The sequence below is a fragment of the Rhamphochromis longiceps genome, linkage group LG13 (assembly GCF_057381845.1).
Source record: "Rhamphochromis longiceps isolate RC_006_pf linkage group LG13, R_longiceps_female_GT1.1, whole genome shotgun sequence".
In the NCBI taxonomy this organism is placed as follows: Eukaryota; Metazoa; Chordata; class Actinopteri; order Cichliformes; family Cichlidae; genus Rhamphochromis; species Rhamphochromis longiceps.
Genome location: NC_140569.1, coordinates 28,872,164 through 28,896,535, shown reverse-complemented (window position 1 = coordinate 28,896,535; position 24,372 = coordinate 28,872,164). Strand labels below are relative to the sequence as shown.

The 24,372-nt window shown below is 43.3% G+C and overlaps 3 protein-coding genes across 5 annotated transcripts in view; 1 reads left to right on the top strand and 2 right to left on the bottom strand.

The window, feature by feature from the left end:
* The window catches only part of plekhh2 (pleckstrin homology domain containing, family H (with MyTH4 domain) member 2), a 273,542-nt gene that overhangs the window by 34,669 nt on the left and 214,501 nt on the right, over positions 1-24,372 (top strand). The window lies entirely within an intron of this gene.
* zfp36l2 (ZFP36 like 2 zinc finger CCCH-type) lies at positions 17,449-21,082 on the bottom strand. Of its 2 annotated transcripts, none has more exons than XM_085428926.1 (2): positions 20,768-21,082; positions 17,449-20,568 (listed from the first exon to the last, which is right to left on the bottom strand). In XM_085428926.1, exons 1-2 carry the CDS (start codon positions 20,855-20,857, stop codon positions 19,357-19,359), a joined length of 1,302 nt encoding a protein of 433 aa, XP_085285052.1. In that variant the 5' UTR covers positions 20,858-21,082; the 3' UTR covers positions 17,449-19,356. The 2 variants fall into 2 exon arrangements, with proteins under 2 accessions (XP_085285052.1, XP_085285053.1); XM_085428927.1 differs by having other exon boundaries at positions 17,449-20,565; positions 20,768-21,081.
* Positions 20,884-24,372, bottom strand: part of thada (THADA armadillo repeat containing) — a 123,329-nt gene continuing 119,840 nt past the window's right edge. Inside the window, exon 38 of the mRNA XM_085428925.1 lies at positions 20,884-24,169. Within this exon, the coding sequence (XP_085285051.1) occupies positions 23,846-24,169 (324 nt within the window). The 3' untranslated portion in view covers positions 20,884-23,845. The remainder of the gene's footprint in view (positions 24,170-24,372) is intronic.

Genomic DNA, 24,372 nt, shown 5'->3' with positions numbered 1-24,372 from the left:
CCTGTTTGAACTCATCATCTGTATAAAAGACACCTGTCCACAGCCTCAAACAGTCAGACTCCAAACGCCGCCATGGCCAAGACCAAAGAGCTTTCGAAGGACACCAGGAAAAGTATTGTAGACCTGCACCAGACTGGGAAGAGTGAATCTACAATAGGCAAGCAGCTTGGTGTGAAAAAATCAACTGTGGGAGCAATCATCAGAAAATGGAAGACATACAAGACCACTGATAATCTCCCTCGATCTGGGGCTCCACGCAAGATCTCATCCCGTGGGGTCAAAATGATCATGAGAACGGTGAGCAAAGATCCCAGAACCACACGGGGGGACCTGGTGAATGACCTGCAGAGAGCTGGGACCAAAGTAACAAAGGTCACCATCAGTAACACACTACAACGGCAGGGAATCAAATCCCGCAGTGCCAGACGTGTTCCGCTGCTGAAGCCAGTGCATGTCCAGGCCCGTCTGAAGTTTGCCAGAGAGCACATGGATGATACAGCAGAGGATTGGGAGAATGTCATGTGGTCAGATGAAACCAAAGTAGAACTTTTTGGTATAAACTCAACTCGTCGTGTTTGGAGGAAGAAGAATACTGAGTTGCATCCCAAGAACACCATACCTACTGTGAAGCATGGGGGTGGAAACATCATGCTATGGGGCTGTTTTTCTGCCAAGGGGACAGGACGACTGATCCGTGTTAAGGACAGAATGAATGGGGCCATGTATCGTGAGATTTTGAGCCAAAACCTCCTTCCATCAGTGAGAACTTTGAAGATGAAACGAGGCTGGGTCTTCCAACATGACAATGATCCAAAACACACCGCCCGGGCAACAAAGGAGTGGCTCCGTAAGAAGCATTTGAAAGTCCTGGAGTGGCCTAGCCAGTCTCCAGACCTCAACCCCATAGAAAATCTGTGGCGGGAGTTGAAAGTCCGTGTTGCTCGGCGACAGCCCCAAAACATCACTGCTCTCGAGAAGATCTGCATGGAGGAATGGGCCAAAATACCAGCTACTGTGTGTGCAAACCTGGTAAAGACCTATAGTAAACGTTTGACCTCTGTTATTGCCAACAAAGGTTATGTTACAAAGTATTGAGTTGTATTTTTGTTATTGACCAAATACTTATTTTCCACCCTGATTTACAAATAAATTCTTTACAAATCCTACCATGTGGATTCATGGATTTTTTTTTTCACATTCTGTCTCTCACAGTTGAAGTGTACCTCTGGTGCAAATTACTGACCTCTGTCATCATTTTAAGTGGGGGAACTTGCACAATCGGTGGCTGACTAAATACTTTTTTGCCCCACTGTAACTAAATTGTCATTATCAAAATGTTACTGGTGTTGGTTTCTTAAGGAGAAGTTTAGATCTGTGAAAGACTGGTGATCTTATTCCAAAGTACCCTCTCATATACATAACACATGGGAAAACAACTTTTAATGGGAAAGGAATGCAAGCTTAAAGTTTTATAGTGACCTGTAAAAGTTTGAAAGGACTATGAAAATATTTCTCTTTCTTTAAAAAGCACTTAAGACAACAGCCTAAATTGTGTTCAAAACCTGTGCATGGCTCCTCAGTAACTTTCCGTTTGAAATTTCAATCCAAATGATTTATACTGATGCTCTCTGTGTGCCAGTGTCCAGAGGAGGGGTAGGGAATTAACTTTCCCAAGGGCCACATGAAAATCTGGGACCGTTGTGGAATAAACTGAAGTCAATTCAACTCTTTAGTAATTTGATTTTTTTATACAATACTACCAGTAAGAGTAGATGTTACAGTTTTGGCAATAAAAACTTGAAATGTCAAAATCTTATCACTATTTATTTTGCAAAAATAACTGAACTGTATGTACATTTTCTTACAATTTCAAAAGACTTAATTTTTTTTATTGCTGGTGCTATTTTGTATGTAGTTTCATGACTTTGTCTTGACTCCTCGTTTCAGTGAGAGTAGTCGAGTCTGTTGTGGGTTTGAGTGTGTGAGGTGGAAATGGGAAAGACAGTCACACCGACAGCAAAGGATCCAGCTTCTGAGAGCTCTTGGAAGAAACTCCGAACATCTTTCTTTGGTGTGGCCACAGTGATAGTTTCATATCTGTGTTCACTGCTACGCCAAATCAGTGGCGAATGAATGTGCAGTGAATGACCGTGTATTGTAATTAACACGTCAGTATCACGGAATGAAAAGCTGTCTAGTAACACGAGTCACGAGTCACTCTGCATTATTTATTCAGCAGAAAGTCTTCACACTTGGCTTAAATTCCTATGAGCACATCATCTCTTCTGTAAAGAGCTTTACAAGAAAATTTTTAAAAAAAAATCTGTAAAAACATCAGTAAATTTAAACCTCAGTACTGGAAACGACTTCTGCGAATATGGATTCACATGCCAAGATGTTTGACAAGGGATTAATACTGAGTCCAGAGAGCTGCTGAAACACACTAACCGGTAATGAATGACTTCACAGATTTCTCTGGGAGTGAAAAAAAACTGTTTATCCAACACTTTTCTAATAAACAGCTGCAGATGAAAAGACTTAAATTGGAAGTTCTGGCTTGGTTGATGGTGCTGGGAAGCTGCAAAAACGTGTTTACACAGTGGCAGATTTGCTGCTTTACTGGCGGAGAGATCTCAGACCTCATTTCCTCTAGAGAGCAGGGGTCCTTGGGGATTTCTGTATAGCTATGGGGCAAAGAGGGTATAATGTTTTCCTATCTATATTATTCTAGTCAGCTATGGCTGTGAATGTTTCCATCTGGAAATGACCATTTGCCTGACGTTCTTGGCATGATACCGCTGCCTCTGCAGGTCTGACAAGCTTTAAGAATTTACATGTAAAGTTGCTATAATAAATATTTTATGATAATAACGTATGAATGCATCGAGCCTCAAGCTTGTTAGTGTTTGGCATTTTGAAGACAGAAGTAATATATTGGGAGGGCTCAAATTTTCAGCTAAAGCTAGCAAGCTTGAATAGACAAATGTAATGCACAGACTCACATATCTGATCATTATTAGTGCAAAGTAACAAACTGACAGAGTTTCTCTCACCTACAGTGAACATCTTGAAACTCATATTATTTCTGATATTGTTTTATTAAAGCTAAAAAACAACAACATGCCAATGAAAGAAGCCACGCCTGTCATTTTAATGTTCAAATGGGACATTTATAAGAAATTCAACAACCATACAACTGTTATGAAGAGGAAAACAAGCCAAGTGGGGTCAAATAGTTTTTTGTAGGCTGTAAGCGTTGTTAGGAAACACATGTAGTTTAAACACGGCCGCGCTTCGATTCTTGAGAACAGCATTTTGTTTCCTTTTATCTCAAAGTTACATGATTTTAAATTTGATTTGATTTGATTTGACTATCACTAACAGCCACCTTGATGTTAGTGATAGTGCTATGTAGCTGCACAGTTTAACACGGGGGTAAGTAAGTAAGTAAAAAAATCACATTTTTAATAAGAACTTTTTATTTTAATAGTACTAGATAAGACATTTATACAACAAAAATGATTAAAAAATAAGTAAAAGAAAAGAAAAATTACCCAAAAGCAAGTTTAAAAAGATAAAGAGGTCATACTATTTCATAAACATGTGACTGCTGAGTATAGCATCGTCAACACAACGCAATGGTATTTTCATGCCAGTGTATGTTCTACACCAAAGAGATGTCACTTCTTTCCACCTTTCTATGTAAAAATGCATCATTTGAAACATTCCTAACAACAAAATCTTCTTGTTATCTTTAAACCTTTAAAGCAGAGGTCCCCAATCCCAGTCCTCGAGGGCCGGTGTCCCTGCAGGTTTTAGGAAAATGTTCATTTTATTTTGCAATTTCTTTGGGTTTTATGAGGGTCAAAAAAAAATCACAGTGATGATGTAGAAGACTCCAAAAATTGAAATAAAAAAACTCATAAACTTGAGTTTAAAGGGTTAAAAAAAACTGAATATTTTATTCACAACACAAAGAACCTGTCAGATATTTAAACTGCATACCGCATCTTTTACAACAGCGTGACTTCACAGTAATTCAATTCAATTTTATTCACAAGAATCACAAGAACAGTTATGTTGTAAGATTTAAAGAGATACACAGAAAACAGAGAAAACCACAACAGTCAGATGGCCCCTTATGAGAAAATCCTTTGGCGATGGTGGGAAGGAAAAACTCCCTTTTAACAGGAAGAAACCTGAACCAGGCTCAGGGCGGGACAGCCTAAACAAAAAAATCTGGCAACCAATCTCCTCCGATCCCAGATGTGAACGTTGCACTGTCCCAAGTTTTTTCAGACGTGTTGCCACCATTAAATTAAAATTGAGTTCATATTTTCTTAAACCGTTGCATTTTCACAGATTAAACATTTCATGTTTTCTACGTTTTACTGTGAATAAAATATTGGTTCCTTAGATTTGCAAATCATTGCTTTCTATTATTTATGATAATGGTGTGCAGGGTGTGAGCGGAAGATTGAAATCATTATCAGACAGCTGTGAGAGGAAAACAGTGATCCGCAGTCATCTTGTTTCTCTGATGAGACACTCGTGACTTTGTGCAGGCCTCTTTCAGTAAATGCTGTTAAAGTTTTCCAACACAGCCTCTCTTGGAAACGAACGTTGCGTAAGGCCCGACGCTGGGTAAATAACTGATGTATAGTGACACAGACGCAGGAGAGGCAGACCGAGATTCAGGTCAGGCAGTCGAAACACCGAACAGCCTAATGACTCGCCATCCTCGCACACATTAATGCCATCAGTGCAAAGTGTGTCACCTGCACAGCGCGTCTGAACTAATCAGGTGGCACTGGTTTGTGGTTTAGGCTGTAATTCAGTTTCTACAAATAGATGTTTTTGTGCATGTGTGAAGCGTGCTCAGAGTCTTTGCTTTTTCTAACTTTATGATGGATTTTTATCACACATGACTAAAAAAAAGAATGAATGAATCACAACGAGTGTAAAAAACATCCACTTTCCTTTGTTTCAGGACACATTTTTCTCTGATTAGTAATATCCACTTTCCTGTTTGGACTTGGGGTGATTTGAGGTCGCTGAGTGTGTGTTTATAAGGTGACTCAGCTTTTTAAATAAGAGATTATTGAGGGTAGTTCCACAAGCTCGCAGTAACAACAGAGGTATGTGCGTGAGTAGGGATGGGTATCGTTTAGGTTTTATCCGATACCGGTGCCAAATCGGTACTTTTGAAACGGTGCCGGTGCTTAAACGGTGCTCGAACCGGTGCTTAAAGAATGGAGAACACAAACTTTGTCCAAAAACCTCTCATGTTCAGCTGGGTTTTTTGTAAAAAGATAACAATGTTAGCCTTTTCTGCAGCTATGGGGCATATATGGTATCACTCTTGGCTGGAAGCAGTGCTTAATCAATGGAAAAAACACAAACTTTGTCCTAAACCTCTCATGTTTAACTGTTTTCCACTTTTTCTTTGGTCATTTTAGCCTTTTTGGCCAGGGTGAAGGGAGTATCTGCCATCAAACAAGAAGACAGCCGCATGTAGCTATGATGATGTTTGCTAGTTCACCTTACGTGCATTAATGTAATAACGTGGTTAGCCTACTCAACGTAAATTACACACGAACAACATGAAGCTACTCACGCAGAGAAGAGCGGCTGCTGCTGCATCATCATCCTCATCATTTCTGCTACACTGGCAGGGCTAGGGGCCAGGACTCTATTCTTCGGGTTTTTGGGGGATGTTGCTCCGGGTCCGATAACTGGCAACCCACCCGACGTGCTCGGTGTGAGGTCTCGCAGCAAGCTATCAAATACGGCGCATTTCTGGGCTTTTAAAAAAAACCGCTATGCGTCGCCAGGTGTTTAATCGGATTCTTGGTGTTACCTCCTTTGACAGTATCACAGTATCAGCTTAAAGCACTTGTTGCAGGCTGCTGAGTTTGCATCTTTTGCTGTGAAGTACAGCCAGACTTCTGACCGCTTCGCCTTGGGCATTTTTAATCTGTAGCTCTGCTCTAACAGAACGTACGTACCAGGCCCCGCCTACTATCCTCGGAAACGTAAAATGATTGGCTAGAAGTGTATCACAGCTCAGGAAAAAAAAGCACCGAAATAAAGCACCGAAATGTGCGCTGCTTTTCGGTCTGGTTACTACCGTTTATGTCAGAACCGGTGCCATCATGGCACCGGACACCGGTACCCATCCCTATGCGTGAGTGTATGTGTGCTGGTCACTGTGTACGTCCAATGCAAACAAACCCAAACAGAGAATATGCACTGGGGTGGATATGACTCATCTTTAAATACCAGATTTCTGTATTATTGGAGTGAAACGCACCATTGAGAAATGTTACTGGGTAAACTTCACAGGAAACAGCTGATGATGTTCGCTGACACCGTGGAGGTACGGCCGCATGGCGCTGACCTAAAACAAAAAATTAAGTAAAAATCCTCCTAAATGGCTGCACACAAGTTTCAGATTGATCATTCAAATAAACACAAGTTTGTTTATAAAATGAAATCTATCTTTATTTACAGTAAATAGAGGTGTGTGTGTGTGTCTAGTCCCAGGTGAAAAACACACACACATGCACACAGATGTATATACAGAGTGTGTAAATGAACGCAGGAGGTGTGTTTTCTCGCTCCCCAATGGTGTTTGAGTAAGCAAGCACACACATACGCGGGATTTGCACAGTTTGTGTGCATGTGTGTTGCTGCAGAGAGTGCCCACCTCTCTAGTGTATGAATGAGTGTCCTGAAAGTGCTAGATAAAGGTGGTCTGTGCTGTAGCTCTGCTTCTCTGACCCTTAAAAAGGAGGCATTGATGGGAGGACCGGCTCAGCTGGCTGCCGCAGATCCAGCATCCTCCTGTAATGTAAAGGCGGAGGATGTACGGATGCAGCACGGTGGAAACAGGTCGACACATCCGTGACACAATGACACTGTGAGGGAGGGATAGAACCACTGTGAGACCCGCAACAGTACCAGCTCTGGGAGGGGCGGCCATTTGTCACAACCAGTTGGCGTGTGAGGGGAAGCATTTCTAGAAAACAGGACTGTAGACTCATTTTTACATCATCGCTGCAAATCAGAACCTGATGATCAGTAATTTGGTCTCGATCAGTGAATCTGAACCCCGTGGTGAGTGCTATGGTAGTCGGGTATTTCTTATATTTAATGTTTGTGTAGTACTTGTGTCTTCTCAATAAGTGTGTGTTCTCTTTGAACCAAAGTAGCTGGATGCTACTGGTTACAAACAAAGGAGACAGCACGGATTATAAACTAGGAGGCCTCAAATTAGGTCCAGTGAAAACATCTGTAACATCTGTAAACCCAAATGAATTAAAGTGATTTTTAAAAACACATCTAAATAGGAGGATTTATCCAATGTGTGTGTGTGTATGTGTGCACTACATGATCATAGCTCGAAACATGCAGTAAAAGACCAGCAACAGTCCAGTCTTTATTGTGCAGGTCACACTGCCGCTTCTCGGGGGAGCACCCAGGTAGGTAGTTACCCTCAGGGAGTCCCCAGAACTGTTTGTTTTAAAAGTGGCAAATATTACCAGTTAGTTCTGGGACGCAGATCGCGATTACATTGGCTGATTAGGGTGTTACCAAAATTTGATTTTCCCACGAGAAATGTACCTGATGAGGCAGGATTATCTGATCACAACAACTAATGCAACGGCCGTCGCGGGATATCGCTGGCCTCAACAAAGGTCGTCTTTCATCATCACGAGAGCATGATGAAACTTTCTGCCAACAGAAGAAGAAATGTGCGGTTATGTTGAGAAATGAAACGGGGCGATCTAATGAGCTCGGTGGGGGGAAAAAAACTGCGTTGAATTAGAAGGAGAAACAGAAACATCATTAGCGAACACACAAACGTTCATTTCCTTTGGCTGGCCAGCAGATTGTATCAACATACGGCTTTTGTTTGAAAGCCACAGATATGAAATATGGAGTGAGTAAGAGCACTGCATCTAGACCGAGAAGTACTAACCAACACCCCTCCTCCTCTTATACCACACACACACGTACACACACACACACATACACACACAGAGCAACACACTTTGCCTTACCAGAACCACATCCGGAGTGAGCGACCCTTAGCCCCCTTTAAATTTCTGCCAGATGCAGGTCACACCTCAAAGGTGCACTGAACTCTGTGCCTTGCTTGCATTATTTCAGCCAGCATTCATGTATTCATCCTGCCTGAAGGATATTAAATGATGCATGAGATTAACATGCAAAACATTATATATACTAATAGGTGCCTGAGGACACGGCCCCAGTGCTAAATGTTGATGGCAGGGTAAATAAAAAGCTAACAATGGCACAAAAGATCACCAAAGTGCCCAAATTTATGCCTTAATGTTGTCTGAAACTAATTTTCTGGCATATCCATCAAAACTTTCACTAACAATGTCTTGCTATGAATGGAACAGATCTGTGGATCATCAGAATCTGACAGGTTCATGGACTATAAATATATTTTCAAGCTAGTGCAATGAGTAGATGGTGATGCACTGATACTTTTTCCCATTAGCAAAAATCTAATTGATCAAACGCCTTTGATATTTAAACTTGGGTGAGATGGATGGTCAAACCAAGCTCAGACAATATTACCACTTATTTATCCTTCAGAGGTCTAATAATTCTAGTCTGAAAAATATGTTTTGGAGAATTTTAAGGATACTTTTGGAGGCAATGGTGGCACAATGTTGTGACAGTTAGCATTGCTGCTCACAGGAACAAGGTACTGGGTTCAAATCCATCAGCTGGCTTAAGCTTTTTTCTATGTGGATGTTCCCCCCATGTCTGCGTGGGGTCCTCTCCAGGTACTCCACCTTGCTCCCACAGTCCAAAGGCATGCATGGGTTAGGCTTACTGGTGATTTTAAATTAGCCATAGGTGTGAATGTGAGTGTGACCGGTTGTCTGTGCGTGTTAGCCCTGTGAAAGATTGGTGATCTGTCCAGGATGTATCTCATCCCAACCGTGAAAGTACCAAACGATACCAAGAACATACCAAACGAGCCGTGCAGCGACACAAACGCAGCAAACAGCCTACTTTGCACCATGAAATATTACCTTACTAATGGAGAACAATGATTAGTACTCAAAACTGATCAGGACACACGAGCTATTTGTAGGGCAGGGATGTCAAATTCATTTTACATTGTGGGCCACATGCAGCCCACTTTGAACCCACTGTAAAATGCTGAAAGTTCTGTCATTTAATGGTTTATCTGCAGTATAAATGTGTATAGGGGAGGTCTTTTTCACTAGGAAATGCTGTAAAACCCATGAAAATACAGTTTAAAATTCCAGAATTTTTGCCCTCCTTCACTTATTCCAAAGCCATCCAGTGGAGTCTCAGACGGGCCAGCTCGTAGGCCTTATGTTTCACACTCCTGCTGCAGGGCAAATCCCTCCTATATCCTCAGCTATAAGGTCATAACTATATTATAGTGTTTTTCCAGTCTGTATGATACTTTGTGACACAGTGCAGTATGAATATGGTGCTCATAAAGACTGATAGCGGGCCTTCTGTCTCGCTGCATAACAATCAAAGCCTGGCCGTGACCCTGGGTAATCAGTGAGCGACCGGGCTCATTCACAGCCTCAGCTACGCCATCCCCACACAGCCACTCTCTCAACACAGTTATGCTATTTGTACAGTATAAACATTTTGGATGATTATATGCAATTACCTAGTGCAGCGCGGACATCCACACATGGACTCGCACAAACCTGCACACACGCTGACCTCTGGGATTCTCTTCCATGCTGAAAAGTGTTTCCGGAGAAATAAGGCGGTAATGATAGAATTCAGGGTCACACTCGCTGCCAACATCCTGTCCAAATAAACAGTCCTATTAAATATTTTCGTGTCAGTCTCCCCACTTATTGCCATACTCTACAATCGGAGTCTGCGCTCTCAAAACCACAGCGCTGACCGTGAGGATTCACTCACGTGTGGCTCTCTATGACACCAGCAGTCAAAGAGAACGACACCCAGAAAGTGTCAGCACGCTAGACGAGGGCGTACCGATCCAACTATCGATAGTATCGATAGCAATGCAAGTATTGCTACTGGATCGACCAAGCGCAACAGGACCGATGCTTTGTTTTTGTCCGCCAAGTTTGGGATTGTAGTCAGCGAAAGGTGTTAAATTAAGTTTTGTTTTAAATTTAGAAATGAAAAAATATACATCAAACATGCAGCATGAAAGCTGTCTAAACATTTTTATGCTGAAGTTCATGTCTGTTGTATTTCTAGCCTACAGCACATCATAGCCAAAGTCCTTTAGATACATATTTTTATTCCAGGTCTCCAAAAAGGTGTGTTTTGTTGTGTTGAATAAGCTTTATAACTTCAAAGTATCAGTATTGGTATCGGCAATACTGGTCCTGTATTTACTTGGTATTGGATACCAAGCATTCACGTCTTTACCCGGGCCCATCGCGCTGCCTCACAGAGAGCGTGCTCGGAGCCCAGGCACGCTCTGAGCACAGCCCTTTACAGAAGTGGTCAGGAAGTTACACTCTACACACTGTGTTTCTCAAACACATGGGCCTGAGGTTTTCACGCCTGCTCTGGCTCTCTTGTTTTTTTTTTCACTTTGTGTGGGTTTCGCATCTTCTTTGCGTCAGGTAGAGGGGATATGGCACGTACAGAGCAGAGACAGCCATTGTTGCCCTCAGCTTCCTCTCTTACACATACTGCTGCTCGAATAACACATGCTTTCTTTCAGAGCTGAAAAGGAGAAACCATGAGTAAGAAAACATCCCCCTTAACTTCTGCTTTAACTGATAATTGCTGCTCTAACTATGGCAAACCTTAGTCGGATATTGCAACATAACACAGACTGGTCATACTGCTACTTTATCACCCCGGTTAGCGTAGACAAACCTTAGCAGTGCATAAAGCCACCGTCCCCATAAAAAGTCAGTTCCTTTGTAGGTGATTGCTGGCGGACATCCGCCTGAACACGCGACCCTTATATTTACCACACCATCATATGTCTATAACAGTTCTTCGCTCACCTCATAGTTCATATATTTACCATTGGTTCACTTAACCTTTGCCTTGCCAGAGAGAAACAACGTCATGTAAAAAAGAACGCTTTCACGGGGCCTCTGTGCAGTTCTGTCAAAAACTAAGAAGAACCCAGGATTCAACAGAACTTGAAGTAATCATTTTGTGTTGGACTTCATCAGCTCCTCCCATCAGTGGAAATGTTTTACGAGGTTTCTTAGATCATTCAGATGTAGAGGCATTTGTTTATGCACAGCTCTCTTACGGTCCTGCTACAGCATTTCAGTCAGGTTGAGGTCTAGACTTTGACTGGACTGTTTTAACACTTTGATTTTCATTCTCGTGCCACATCTACATTTACAGTGCTGAGCAAAAGTCTTGAGCTACCCCATTCTTATGTTTTGCTAGGAAAAGAGATATAGGTGTAGTAATTTGTTGAGACGTGCAATATTTGGAAATGCAGGATAAACTGCAAAAACAGTTTGTACAATTCTAACGACCACCTCTGTTCTTCAGCACAGCCGGAACTCTCTTAGGCAAGATTTCCTTTAATTTCTTTAAGTCGTCTTCAGAAAAGTTCTCCAGGCTGCTTGAAGGACATTTAACACTCACTCAAAGTGCTTTATACAACATGCCTCATTCATCCAAGAAGTGTTTTATGCCTTAATGCTTTCTATCTAACATTCACAGATATTCACACACTGGTGAATGCAATTAAGTGCAATTTGGGGTTCAGTATCTTGCACAAGGATACTTTAGCATGCCGACTGCAGCAGCCAGGGATCAAACTACCCACCTTCCAGCTAGTAGATGACCTGATCTACCTCCTGATTTACCACTTTTTAAGGGCTACCTGCATTCATTACCAAGATATGCCAAGTTTTATGTCAATTTATGTCTTTCAACTGTGTTATCTCTGGCATCTTTTGTAGATTCTAGACTAAAGAAATGGAAGCAAAGTGTTTAAAGACACAATTTAAACTTAGTTCTTTGCTAAGCTGTTTGTTATGTGGCGACACAGCACTGGTTCATCCCTGAGTTAGGTGATTTTTTTATGTTTAAAGGATTCATAGGTCGGTATTAAGTGGCTAAATAACATTGCTTTGAAAATGGTCCAGTAGAAGGACTGCACAGCGTACACTAAACCTTTAGAACGCCTGGAGAACTGTTCCTCAAGGCCATGTAAAAAAAATTGCAACAAACTATGGATCCTTGGAAACAAAATACAAAGAAATGAGGAGTGGCCCATGACTTTTGCAAGGTACTGTGTATATCATTTAAGGTAGGACGTCAGTGCATAAGTCGAGGTATAAACAGGGGTTTTTATGTATACATCCTATAGTGAGGATTTTTGCACTGTAAGTAGTGGGCACTAAGCCATCTGGTATGTTTCCGCTGCAGATTACAGGCCAGCCAAGAATACTCAAGCCTCTGAGAAAAGCAGCCAATGACAGAATTAGAGCCAGACCAGGTTAGCATGTCTGTGGACCTCATTAACCATGCCACAGTGAAACGTCCGCCCACGTGTTCAACACGGGCTACTTGATTCTTGATATATCTGCACACAGACTGACTTGCCTGAGAAACTGTTCCCCGGGCCCTTTATGGTATTTACACCCTCTGGATTATTTACATTGGGGAAGAAATAAAGAAAACATGTTTTATGAGAATGTTCCAGCCGCAAAGACGTGATGTCAGTGCTGCAGCCTTGTGTACAGGATAAGGCGAGGCGCACAAACACATCTCCCATCTTTCTGTCGTTTGCAGAAAATTCAAAGCGAGGACCGACCGCCTCTCCACGACTTGGCCCAAAATGTGGACTCACAGATGGAGCTCAGAGCCGGAGGCCTGAACGAGAGCCAGGTGCTAGTGTTAGCAGACTGTGGAGAGACCAAGGGAAGTGCCTCATCCGACAAACACACACACAGCGAGAGCACCGAGAGAAGCAACGCTTCTTCATTGCTCATATACATACACACTCTCAATGTGGAGCCACAAGCTTTAGCAGTAAACACTCAGGCCTCTCACAGGATGCTCTGTAAATATTTGCAGCTCGGCATACATTGAAGGGAGAAGGACACGGCAGACCAGGCAGAACATGACTGGCCTCAGCCAACTGCCTGCACCCAACACACTCCAGCACATCCCCAGGCTTGAAATGAACTCGACAAAAAAAAGAAGAAGCCCAAAACATGACCTTATTCAGCATCCGCACGCTACAGCCTTCCTTGGTGATGTAAAGTGGGACCTTCTGTCAGTGGGTACAGAAAGGCGAGGGAAATATTTGCTTAAGCGGGTGGATTATTATGCCGCTGACATTATTACAGTGTTTATGCATAAAGTAACATAAAAATCTGCTATAGACACAAGCACACAGGCATTAATTACTAAATAAAGACGCAGAAATTTCCCTCAATTTTCTCCAAGATCCCCATGACTCAGTTCTTACTGGAGCCATCAAAGAATGTGAAAGGAAGGAATGTTTTGGGTTTTTTTACAGAAAAGAAACGTTTTAATGTAGCTGATTCATAAGAAGTGCGAAGCTATTTCAGCTTCAGAAGCAGGGCACACCATAAAGTAGTTTGAGAAGCACTGCCTTAAGTCTGATCTCACCTGAAAATGTAATCATTTACATAGACATGTGAGCAGCACTGTGCACCTGCAGGTTGTAACTTTGACGACCTTTACATGCGCTGGAGCTAAAAAGAAAAACAAAGTTATATAACAAGTCGGGGATTCACCATTTAGTCTGGGATTCTGTGTCAAAGTTAGAAAACTTCGTATAACTATTTTTATACAGCGCTGACTACTGATGCTAAAGTGAAATTAGCATCAGTAGCGCTTCAAAAGCGCTTCAAACTAACTACCGAAAGGACGGTGGCCTTGAGAGGTCAAACGGAGTAAAACTGCAGCAAATACAAAAAAATACAAAAGCAAAAGACACCCCTCGCCCATACAGCCCACACACGTTATTAGGGAGACAATAACGTGATGTTTTAACTACCGCGTGGTCGTGTCCCAGTGTTTTATTCACGGTGCCAGCTGACAGAAACATTTGCGGAGGGAGGCCGGGCGGTCAGGTTGTGCCGTAGGTTGTGACTTGTGCGGTAAATCTACGTCGTAACTGAAGATATAACGATTACCTGATGTGCACCTTCCAAGAAACGTAACTTCATTCAACGCAGCAGTTACGACGTAGATTTACTGCTGAAGTATAAATCCTCAGTAAGTGTTCAACATAGCTGCCCAGTAGTGAGACTTGCTTATGGAAGGAGTTTAATCAAACTAAAAGTACAGAAACTCGGTGGGAACACAGTTGCTGCGTGTGCAGCTGAATAAAAGCTGTTAGTTTACACCTTTGTACCATTCGCCCTCTTGAGATTAAAGCACTGAATTAAAACCACAAGCAAAAGTAAACCATGGCTCCCACACCAAACTGCCACTTCAGCACAGTTTAGAATATATAGCAGTTGCCAGCGGCTGTTTTCTTTTAGGAAAGTAAAAAGAAAAAGAAGAGCCCATCTCTTTATTACAAGTCAGTGTACCATCAAAATGATTCTGATGCTGTTATTTGAATGTAAAATAGTTACAGGCCACACAGGACTTCAGATCACTGACAGAATGGATCCCTTGTCTGTCTTGGCGGCCCTCCTGTTGCCTTAAAAAGGACTTGGATATCATCTGCCTTCATGTTACCTCAAGTTATGACCAAATAAACAACTCCAACTTCTGACTGGGCGCTTCTGGAAAGTGTGACAGCTCCCTGATCCTGAGCCACACCGTCAGCTGGGTGGAGCTTCATACCCTGTTGTGACACATGCACACATTGTTTCATTGTGAAACCAGAGTAGGGTCACAAAAAGTTGACAATCGCAGGTAATCGGTACAAAAAGGGGACTTTCAAGGGTTGATTTACACCCGTGTGACTCCGAGGCCCGGAGCTGGGTGGAGGATAGGGTGGTGGAGGGGAAGAGGATCCCTGCTAGAGTGAGAAATGTTTACTTTCACTTTAGTTATAAGTAGCAATTATAGCTCGTTAAATAAAGGAAACATTTTTTCCTTTAATCTTCTACTTTTACAGCTAAATCAACCTGCAGGGAAAATCTGGCCACATGGACGGTTAAGGTCTGATCAGAGTCTAATTAGAGCTTTGTGACATAAAAAATGATCAGAGCCTCTGCTTTCTGCTTTCTGTTTGGCAAGCTTCCACCCATCTGGCACCCATATATTCTACGACAAAAGTCTAAAAAGTTATACGCCATTACTGCTTGACCCCAGGTCTGGGCTTAGCATGCCAAAACAATACCAGGACGAGCGTACGGCTTCCCAGAGCGGCAGCGCGGAACACAAATAGCAACTTCTAGAAGCCACCGAGCCGCCTGTGTAGGGGAGAAGGGAAGCTGAAGGAGGAGGAAAAACAGCAGGACGAAGAAGAGGTGGAAATGGGTAGTGGCCAGGAAGCTGGACTCTTCCTGCCCTAATCACAAGTCAGAGAGTGTTTCCTTTCATTGTACAAGCTCCAGAACCCATTAGCTAGGCCGACCCCTACACACAAACACACTCTTACATACATACACATTCTTCATAGGAAAAGTTCATCTTACTCAGACATAACATATATGAACGGGAGTACATTCCCTCAATCTCTATATGTAGGTTTGTTGAGTGAAACTCAGCCACACAAACACACTCTGAGTCACAGGTACGTGGATCCTACTTGGCAGGGCCGCAGCACATTGTGCAGCCCTTTGGCTCTGCTCTGATAAACACTTCATTATGAAATCCTGAGGACACAGTAAATATTTGCAGAGGCCCTTATCAGCCTGCCTTATCTTGGCGTGAACTCCAGGCACCGCATGACTCCCGGGCCCTGTATTTTCTTACTGCCTAAGAGCAATGCCACAGAGAGCTGCTCTTCTTTGAAAGCCTCCTAGAAACCCGCGCACCACGACAGCGGAGGCCAGCGCACGCCGGGGCTTTCGCCTCCGTCTAGACGTGAGCGAACGTGGCACTCTGATGAGAAGCCGGCGAGCCTGGATCAGTTTCTGAAGCTGGTGAATTGCAAAAGTTTACTAGCTCAGGTCACTGATAGAAGAAACACGTTTACAACTGCAGAGTTAATCAGTTATGGGCCGATGGCTGCTGCTGATACAATAATCTGTGACCTGAGAGCACGCCGATGTCACTCATACAGTTAAAGGGTAGCTATAGTGCTCATTTCAAACTCCATAGCTTGATTAATGGGCTATAATAGAGTTCTTAATGATCATACATTGGGCCTTAGTGTGTGTGTGTGTGTGTGTGTGGCAGAAAACGAGGAAAAGAATAAAAAGTCTCTGGAAAGTGCAACACAAGCACATTTATTTTTTTATTGAAGCAAGCCATGACTCGGGTAAAATCCTAGAGAACACTAAGGGTTAATGATTCACTCGTCATCCTCGCTGCTGCGCTCGCACTTGAGCATTTTCATTCCCCACAAAAAGATTTCCTCTCTAAACTTCTCACATGGTTTTGTTTAAATAACTGCCGAGGCTCTAAAAAACAAAAACTACGATTAAGATCCGCTCAACAAAGAAAAACAACAACAACACAAACTTGTTGATTTGTCTTCTTCCTCTGCATTTTTTAATCAGAATTACGAGCCCCAAGATTTAACTTGTGACTCTGGACTACACTCCCAGAACTAAATATCAGACCAGTACTTTTATTTTTGATGTCTTAAAGGAGACCTATTCTGTAATCGCTGTAAATCAGCTCAGTTTTTACAGTGCTGGTCAAACCTTTTGTATGTGAAGGGCAGCCAATCAGGATAAAGCTGGCTTAAAGAACTGGGGGAAACAGCTCGTTGGCAGATAGTCGGCGATTAAAGCCTCGGCCCAAAGCCAGTATGAAGCAAGAAAGCTAGTCCCAGATTAAAAACAAGGAGCTGGAAGTGAGCAGGATATCGTGCTTTAACTTTGTGTGGCACTTCTTCTGCAGTCTGAGGGTGCCAGTCTATATCACGTATATCGACATAATAAAGATTGAAATCGTATCCTCCCACGGCCCAGTGCCTCTTAAGTTTTTCATTTTGAAAATTCATTACGCAACACCATCTCCAGTTTGTTCTGTACCCCTTTTCCATGTTTGCAGTGAACTTTCACAACCGTTGCAGAGAGCATTTACACATCCGGAGAAAGGGGGGGGCATCTCAGCAGCACTGGGGTAAAACTAGCTGGTCAGCGCTCTGACCGTGTGTGACATCATCATACATTTACAAGAAGTCAGAGTCTGAAACTTTTTCAAAAGATTTTTTTTTTTTTTTTTTTTTTTTTTATTGGGAGAACTACAAAAAAAAAATGTACAGTACAAAGTTAACAGTCTCACACTCAATTTGTAGTGAACTGACCCCCCCCCCAAAGAAAAGAACACAACTCTCGGTTGTCTTTTTGTCCGTCTTTTTTTTTCTCCATTTTTTTTTTCTGTGTGTTACATTCAAAAAGCTTTACTTCTGATAAAGTAGTCAAAAGTACATAGTGCGCATCCCCCTGTACCTACTATGTACAATCCAAATGTGTCCATCCAACTTCCCTCTCCAGCAAACTCAACACTAGATTTCAATATTTTAAAAAAACCAAACAAAAACGAGGAATGGGGACTTTGAGAAAGTTTACAGTTGTGTTTTTTTTTTTCTCCTTTCTTTTTTTCCTGTCAGAGTGTCTGGAGTGGTAACAACCTCTAGAAAAAACAAAAATCCAACACTACATTCAGTTCCATCTGGATTTATAAAAAGATGCAATGTAGGAAAAATACTTTATTTGGTTAATTTTAAGGCATGTCAAGATTATGAACCCCATAGGCACTACACAATAATACTGGGGCACAAGGGATTGCTACATTCTTTAGCACGTGGCTGGAATCACAGTGTGACCTCGTGCAAACAGAAAATGAAAAAGGAAAAAAAAACAAAAAAAAAACTTTTTGGTTAATTTATTGACTCGGATTCTTTGTCACTGAAGTCTGATCTAGATCAACGAAAAGAGGAACGAAGGTTTGGACGGTCTATGACAAACCATTGTTTATACATTCTACAGACACATCTAAATAAGGATCCTCAAAAAAGAAATTAAAAAAAAAAAGAAAGCCTTCTACAGCTCTGACACACAACCTCAGGAGCAAACAGCAATCACGCAAACTTTTAATAAACGTAAACAAGGAAACAAAATTAATGAAATAAATATCACATACGTTCTCTTAAATTAAGATTTTTTTTTTTTTACTCATTTACAATAAAAATAACCAAGTGAAGTTACAAAAAAGGAGAAAAAACAATATATATATTACTGTGAAAAGAACATACACTCCACTTTATGCAGATTAATAATGGCGATCATAATTTAAACATAAAAGAATATAGATCTATTGCTTCATCATACTTGATAAATACAGTATGGACACAAATTACCAATGTAGCCTATACTTTTTTTTCACAAGATAATAAATAAGTTAAATAGTCCATAGCCAGTTATGCACCGCTATGTAAATCACTCAAAAAAAGAAGAGAAAAAAAAAGAAACAGCTAAAAAAATATATATTCAACCATCAGCAGTGATTTCCCCAAACAAGCCCAACTCAAGAGTGCTTTTTAACCAAGCAACAAACTACACTAACCAAACGAACCACTGGGTGGCGCTGGGTGAGAGACAGATCTGGAATGGAAGTTGAAGCTTTCAGAGAGGAAAGAAGAAGAGGATGAAAAAAAAAAATGTTACTTTAAGTCAAGGCATTTTCTTGGCAGGATGGGAGGAAATCTGAAACCGCTTACAGTCTCTTCTTCTTGTCAAGTCATGTTACACACACACACACACACACACACACGCGCACACACACACACACACTTAATCCCAGGAAAAGTGTGGCTTGCCTGATAGAGCAACAATAAGGGAGAAGAGGGCTGCCATGAGCCCTTGGGCAAGGCACTGATGGAATGCCTTCTGTTTGCTATCTAAGTTTTATTACAGCTATATTACATATAAAGAAAAAAAATACTAGACTAATGCCAGGTCAAGGACACTTTAAACTGAAGCTTTATTGATCTCTGCGGGTGAGACTCTCCTCTTGCCCCCCTCCAGCGAGGTCGGAGCAGGGTCAGCACCTTTAGAGCTGGTAGAGATTTTAAAAGTCTTGCACGAAGGCACTTCAGCAGGGATGGATGCTGCTGAAATGAGGGCAGTGGGGTGGGATCCTCTGCTTTGAAGGACAGTCTCTCACTCACTGACAACCCACCTCCCCTGACTCGTCCATCATAATCCATATGAAAAAAAAAATAAAGAAAAAAGAAAAGTGTGATTAGTCATCTGAAATCGACAGCCTGCTGAAGATTGGCAAACGTCTTCCAGCGTCCAGACTCGGGGACTCGGAGCCGCTGAGGCTCCCGGAAGAGCTGAGGGACCCGCTCGCATAGCTCTCCCGGTCAGAGAGCGAGTCTGGCGGGCTAGGAGGAGGATCGAACACCGGCGACTCGTTGAGGCGGCGCAACGCCTGCAAGTGGCTCATGTTGTAGGTCGGCGGGGAAGGTGGGCACACGCTGCTCTGCACGTTCCCGTAGTAGGCACCGGCGGAGTGGTTGTTGGCGTAGCTGCTGCTGGTGTGCACAGTCAGCGGGGCCAGTAAGGCTTTTAGGTCCTGTCCGGGGAAAGAGAAGGCACTGTTGATGCACGGCACGGAGTTCGGAGACAGAACGTCGTCGTTGTAGTAGCTGTGGGCGGAGGTGCAGGAGGAGGCTGAGGTGGGAGGCGGAGGGGTCCGGGACGTCGGGCTGTCGAGCAAGGGAGACTCCAGTCCGTGGTGGGTGGAGAAGCCGGAGAAGCTGAGACTGTGGTGAAGCTTTGGTCTGTCCCTCTGGGTGTAGCCGAGCTGCTGCTGCGGCGGCAGGACCTCTCTCTGGCCGTAGCCGCAGAGCTCGCGAGCCGATCTGGGCTCCACCGTCTGCACGTTAGCGTTGGCGGGCGGAGCGGGCCGGCGCTCGTCGGCGTTGTGGATAAAGTGACAGCGGGGACCGTACGGGCAGAAGCCGATGGTGTGGAAGGTGCGGCACGGCTCAGTTTTGTATTTAGGGTGGCGGGACAAGCTCCTCAGCTCGTGGTAGCCGTGAGCGAACTGACATTTTTCGCCGTACTTGCAGGAGCCGTTCTCCTCGAAGGGCCGACACAGCTCGGTCTTGTAGCGGGTGGAGTTGATCTGTGAGCCGGGCTTCTGCTGCAGCACGCCGCGCTCTCCGTTCTCGCTGTAAGCGCGGTCGCGAAACTTGTTCTCCTTGTTAATGAGGACCGTGGCGCTGCTGTTGCTGCTCGGCGTGTTCTCCTTGAGGCTGTCGTAGGTGCCCATGGAGAACTTGTTGCCGTTGTTCATCGCCTCCACGTTGCTGGTCGAGTTTCTGCGGTAAAATCCCGGCGTGAAGGCGCCGCCGGAGCCGGGAGCGCCAACCGGAGCTCCCACCGCCTTCTTGTCCAGCATGCTGTTGATGTGGAGGGCGTTCATGTTCATGCTTTTATCTTGCTGCTGGGAAGAAATGACACCAAGTTAGCGTCTCAGACAGTTAACTGCGTTACTGTTTTGAGCACATGGCATAAAGACTGCGCCTGCAGTATTTACAACTTGTTGCAGTCGAACACATGCAAACTGTGCACAAGTTAGTACGCCACTTCAAGCACAAAACTCATTCAGAACAAGAAAAGACTCTCAAAGCGTCAAACTTTACCTTATAAAGCATGTCCATGTCGTAGAAAGCTGACAAGACGGTCGCTGACATCTCTTTTGCCCAAACTTGCTGCCGCACTGACTCTTTCATGGAGGACCGAGCAGGATCCTTGAATGCGACGAGCAGTAGTTTGTGCCACGACTGGTTTTTGGTTGTGGAAAAAAAAATAAAACTTTTGAAAAGTTGCTTAAAAAGCTTCTGTGCAGGTTTAAGTCCGTGAAAGAAACAGGAGGGAGGGAAAGAGGGGGGTTAGGTTTGTGTTGTTGAGTTGTAGGTGGTTTTATTTCCTCCCCTTAAGAAGCGCTGAGCCAGAGTGCTTTGCTGGGAGCTCTAAGCCTTCGTATAAATGTTGCGTGGCCGGGGAGGGGCGAGCTCAAGTCGGCGCAAACTTTTTTCGAGGAGCCGCCTCCTCCCCGAGGAAAAAAAAAAAACTTCCATTCACCGGTTGGCCGTCTATTCTTTAACACCACGCCTTGAAAATGAAATACAACTCCAGCCCAACCCCCCCTACAACCACCACCCTCTCACGCCCCCGAAACTTTTTTTTATTTTTTTATTTAAATTTTTTTTAAATCACACAATTTTGTGGAAGCTGGTTTTGCTTTTTGGGCTCGTTGAGAAAGAATGTGGTACTCTACTATGAATGCGTGCCAGCCTGCAGCGCATTAGCAAAGCTCGCTGTCGTAAATAGAGGGAGGTTTTAAGGCTCCTGAAGTCCTGGGATTTGAACCGACAGTCTTCTTTTCTTGTGCACTTAGAAGCTGACACATGTATTTGTAATGGAAGGAAATTCAGCCTCTCCCTGCTTCTCTGCCTGTGGATGGGGTGAGACCACAAGTATGAGCGCAGAAAAGACCAGTCAGAGTGCAGCACAATTTTTAGACTCCACTGGTTGCATAATCCACAGTATCCACTCTACACACACACACACACACAGGTTCTATATGCCACCATGATCCACTTTAATCTTGTCACGACTAAACTTTTTTAAAAGTGTTGGCTTTCACCTTTGAAGCCGTCACTCCTAAAGCACAACGTGCAGAGTCATTACTGCAGTAAATAGATTTGTTTTGGTTCAGTCTTTTTAAAGCACTCCTCTAAGTTCCTCTAAAACTTGTTTTTCACCATCCTCCAACCTCAAGAAGGCCCAGACTGTGCAGGAATGTGGTTTTTGTGTGGAGCGACAGAGCAACACTGCCCCCTAGAGAGCAGCAGGGGGATCGGCGAAGGGGGAGGAGGACTGAGGCGCCACCTGCTGACCAGAGCTGGATAAGATTTTAGAGGTCCACCCAGGACAGTTAAACTGGAGCACTATCATACTTTTAACTGATTTTTTTTTTTTTAATAAAAGCAAAGCAATTCGTATTTCTGCACAAAGAGGTGAAAGTAAAGCTCCTGAGACGCAAAAAAAAAAATCATTTTTAACATGTTTTTGTCATTTTAACAAAACCTCCCTGCCTAACAATAAAAAGTCCCTTGGTTGTAAAGTCAAAGAGTGCAGTGCGGTTGCAATAAGTCCCCCCATCCTTGCAAGGATGGCAAAATGTTCACATGAAAATGTCAAACTCCTCAAGTCTGCTCTCTGGAGTTATGACAAGATTTTTTTTAAAAACCACAGTGGAAAGATTGCAGAGTTGGCAGCAGAGCACGGGAGCTCTATATCAGGCCTCCGAAATGCAGATATTTCAGGCAGGAGGGTATTTAAAAAAAAAAAGAAGGAAAAAAGCAACACATATCACCAGAAATGACTGGTTTCTGCAACACTGGTTTTCCATATATTATTATAATTGGAAGAGTGATTCTAAAAGTTTTCCTTCTGTGACATGATTCAGTGTACTGTTAAGGGCTGAATGGTTTGGTTAGAGATGGAAGAAGGGCAAAAAAAAAAAAAAAGGGAAAATAGCAACAAGCGAAAAACAAGTGACATAAGAGCTTGGAATCTACTACTACCAACCCTAAAATTAGGCTGAGGGCTGCCCCAGGACTATTTGCAAAGTTGTGATAAATAGTTTAATGTGAAGGACAGACACAGCGAGGCTCCTGAGAAATCCCTCGAACACATCCTCGTCCCACAGAAACCGCTCTCCCTTTGCACGGCTCTGTTTTTATTGGGGGATGTCGAGGCGCTCCAAAACATTACGTCAGTTTTACTGTAACTGGGAACATGGCTACCAGGGAGAGAGGGAGAGAGAAGGGTCCAGCTGAATGAGGGGGCAGCATGGATCCACACACACACACACTCAGGGAGGACAGTAGCGTATTGTGCCTGCCTCCTAATTACATAACCGGGAAAACTAGAGGGAAGAATAAAAACGCAGTCCAATGGGAAGAGTCCTGCAGTAAATTAAATATCACAGGAAAATAACACCTCGTATAAACACACAGGAGTCAAAAGCGTACGCTGAAATACAACTCTGGTGACGTGTCAGCGCCGACACAATCGCCGCACTCAAGCCCGAAAAGCTTCAAGGCGCCCGAGTTGTTTTGTTCCGAATTAAAATTCCCTGGTGGACATGGAGAGCGCGGGACGCACTGCGAGCTCAATGCTGACACTGTTGGAAGTTTGTCGTGTGACACATTCCCGCTGATAAGAGAACAGTGCGCCGAGTGTTGTTTTCGCACAAGCCCGGCTTGAATTATTGTTATGGCTCCACAATTGCCAGAAATCTGCACACATGTTCACAAAGTGTTGTTATTATCATCTGCAGCCTCTTTAAAACCATCGTAGCATTTAGAAACAAACAAAGGACAAAAAAAAAAACAGGACATTATGTTGTATTTTTTCCATTTTAGCAGTTGGGAACATTGGATTTAAAAAGTACACTAATAACGGAACAGTAATCATGCACTTATGACGCTTCTGGCAGTCAATGAGAGCAACATTTGTAAGACATGAAGTAAAAAACAAAAAACAGAGTTCCTTCATTCCCTCCACTTGATCATTAAAAGACTTCACCACAAAACCAGCCTGTGGTCTCCTGTGTCGGGCCATTAAAATCCATTTATGTGATAACTGAAATATTTGGAAGTCTTTTCCCATCGAAAATAAACAACTGGTGCAACTAAAACCGATCTCTTCTAGCTTCTCTGTCTCAGCCTGTCCAGCAACTCTAGAGCCAGAGCGGCCCTCTGCTGACGCAGCGTCAGCCGGGCGTGCTCGATGGTGCAGCAGAACTGAGGCAGAGCTGGGAGGGAGTCCAGGGCCTGCTGGGAGCTGAGGGCCTTGCTTTGGGCCAGAGTGTGGATTTGGTTAACCTGGTCCAGCCCAGCAGATCCCGGTTCCTGAGTGTCCTTGAAGGTTAGGATGAGGGAGCCAAGGTGTCTGTGAAGCAGCTTCACCCACTGGATGGGCTCAGCCCATAGGTTTAGATCCCCTTTCTCGAACAGGAAGTCGTCATCGTCCTGGTCAAAAGCAAAATGGAAGTCACTTTACTGGAAGGGAATTTAAAGAGTTTGCTTTCCCCCCCTCCCACACCTAGAGCTGGTTGTGTAATACCGATCCAGTTTCCACCAAATCATCAATGAAGAATCTCAATCTATAGCTGCTAAATGTTCCATCACCTTCACTAAATTCACAAAAATCACAACATCTATACTCACATATA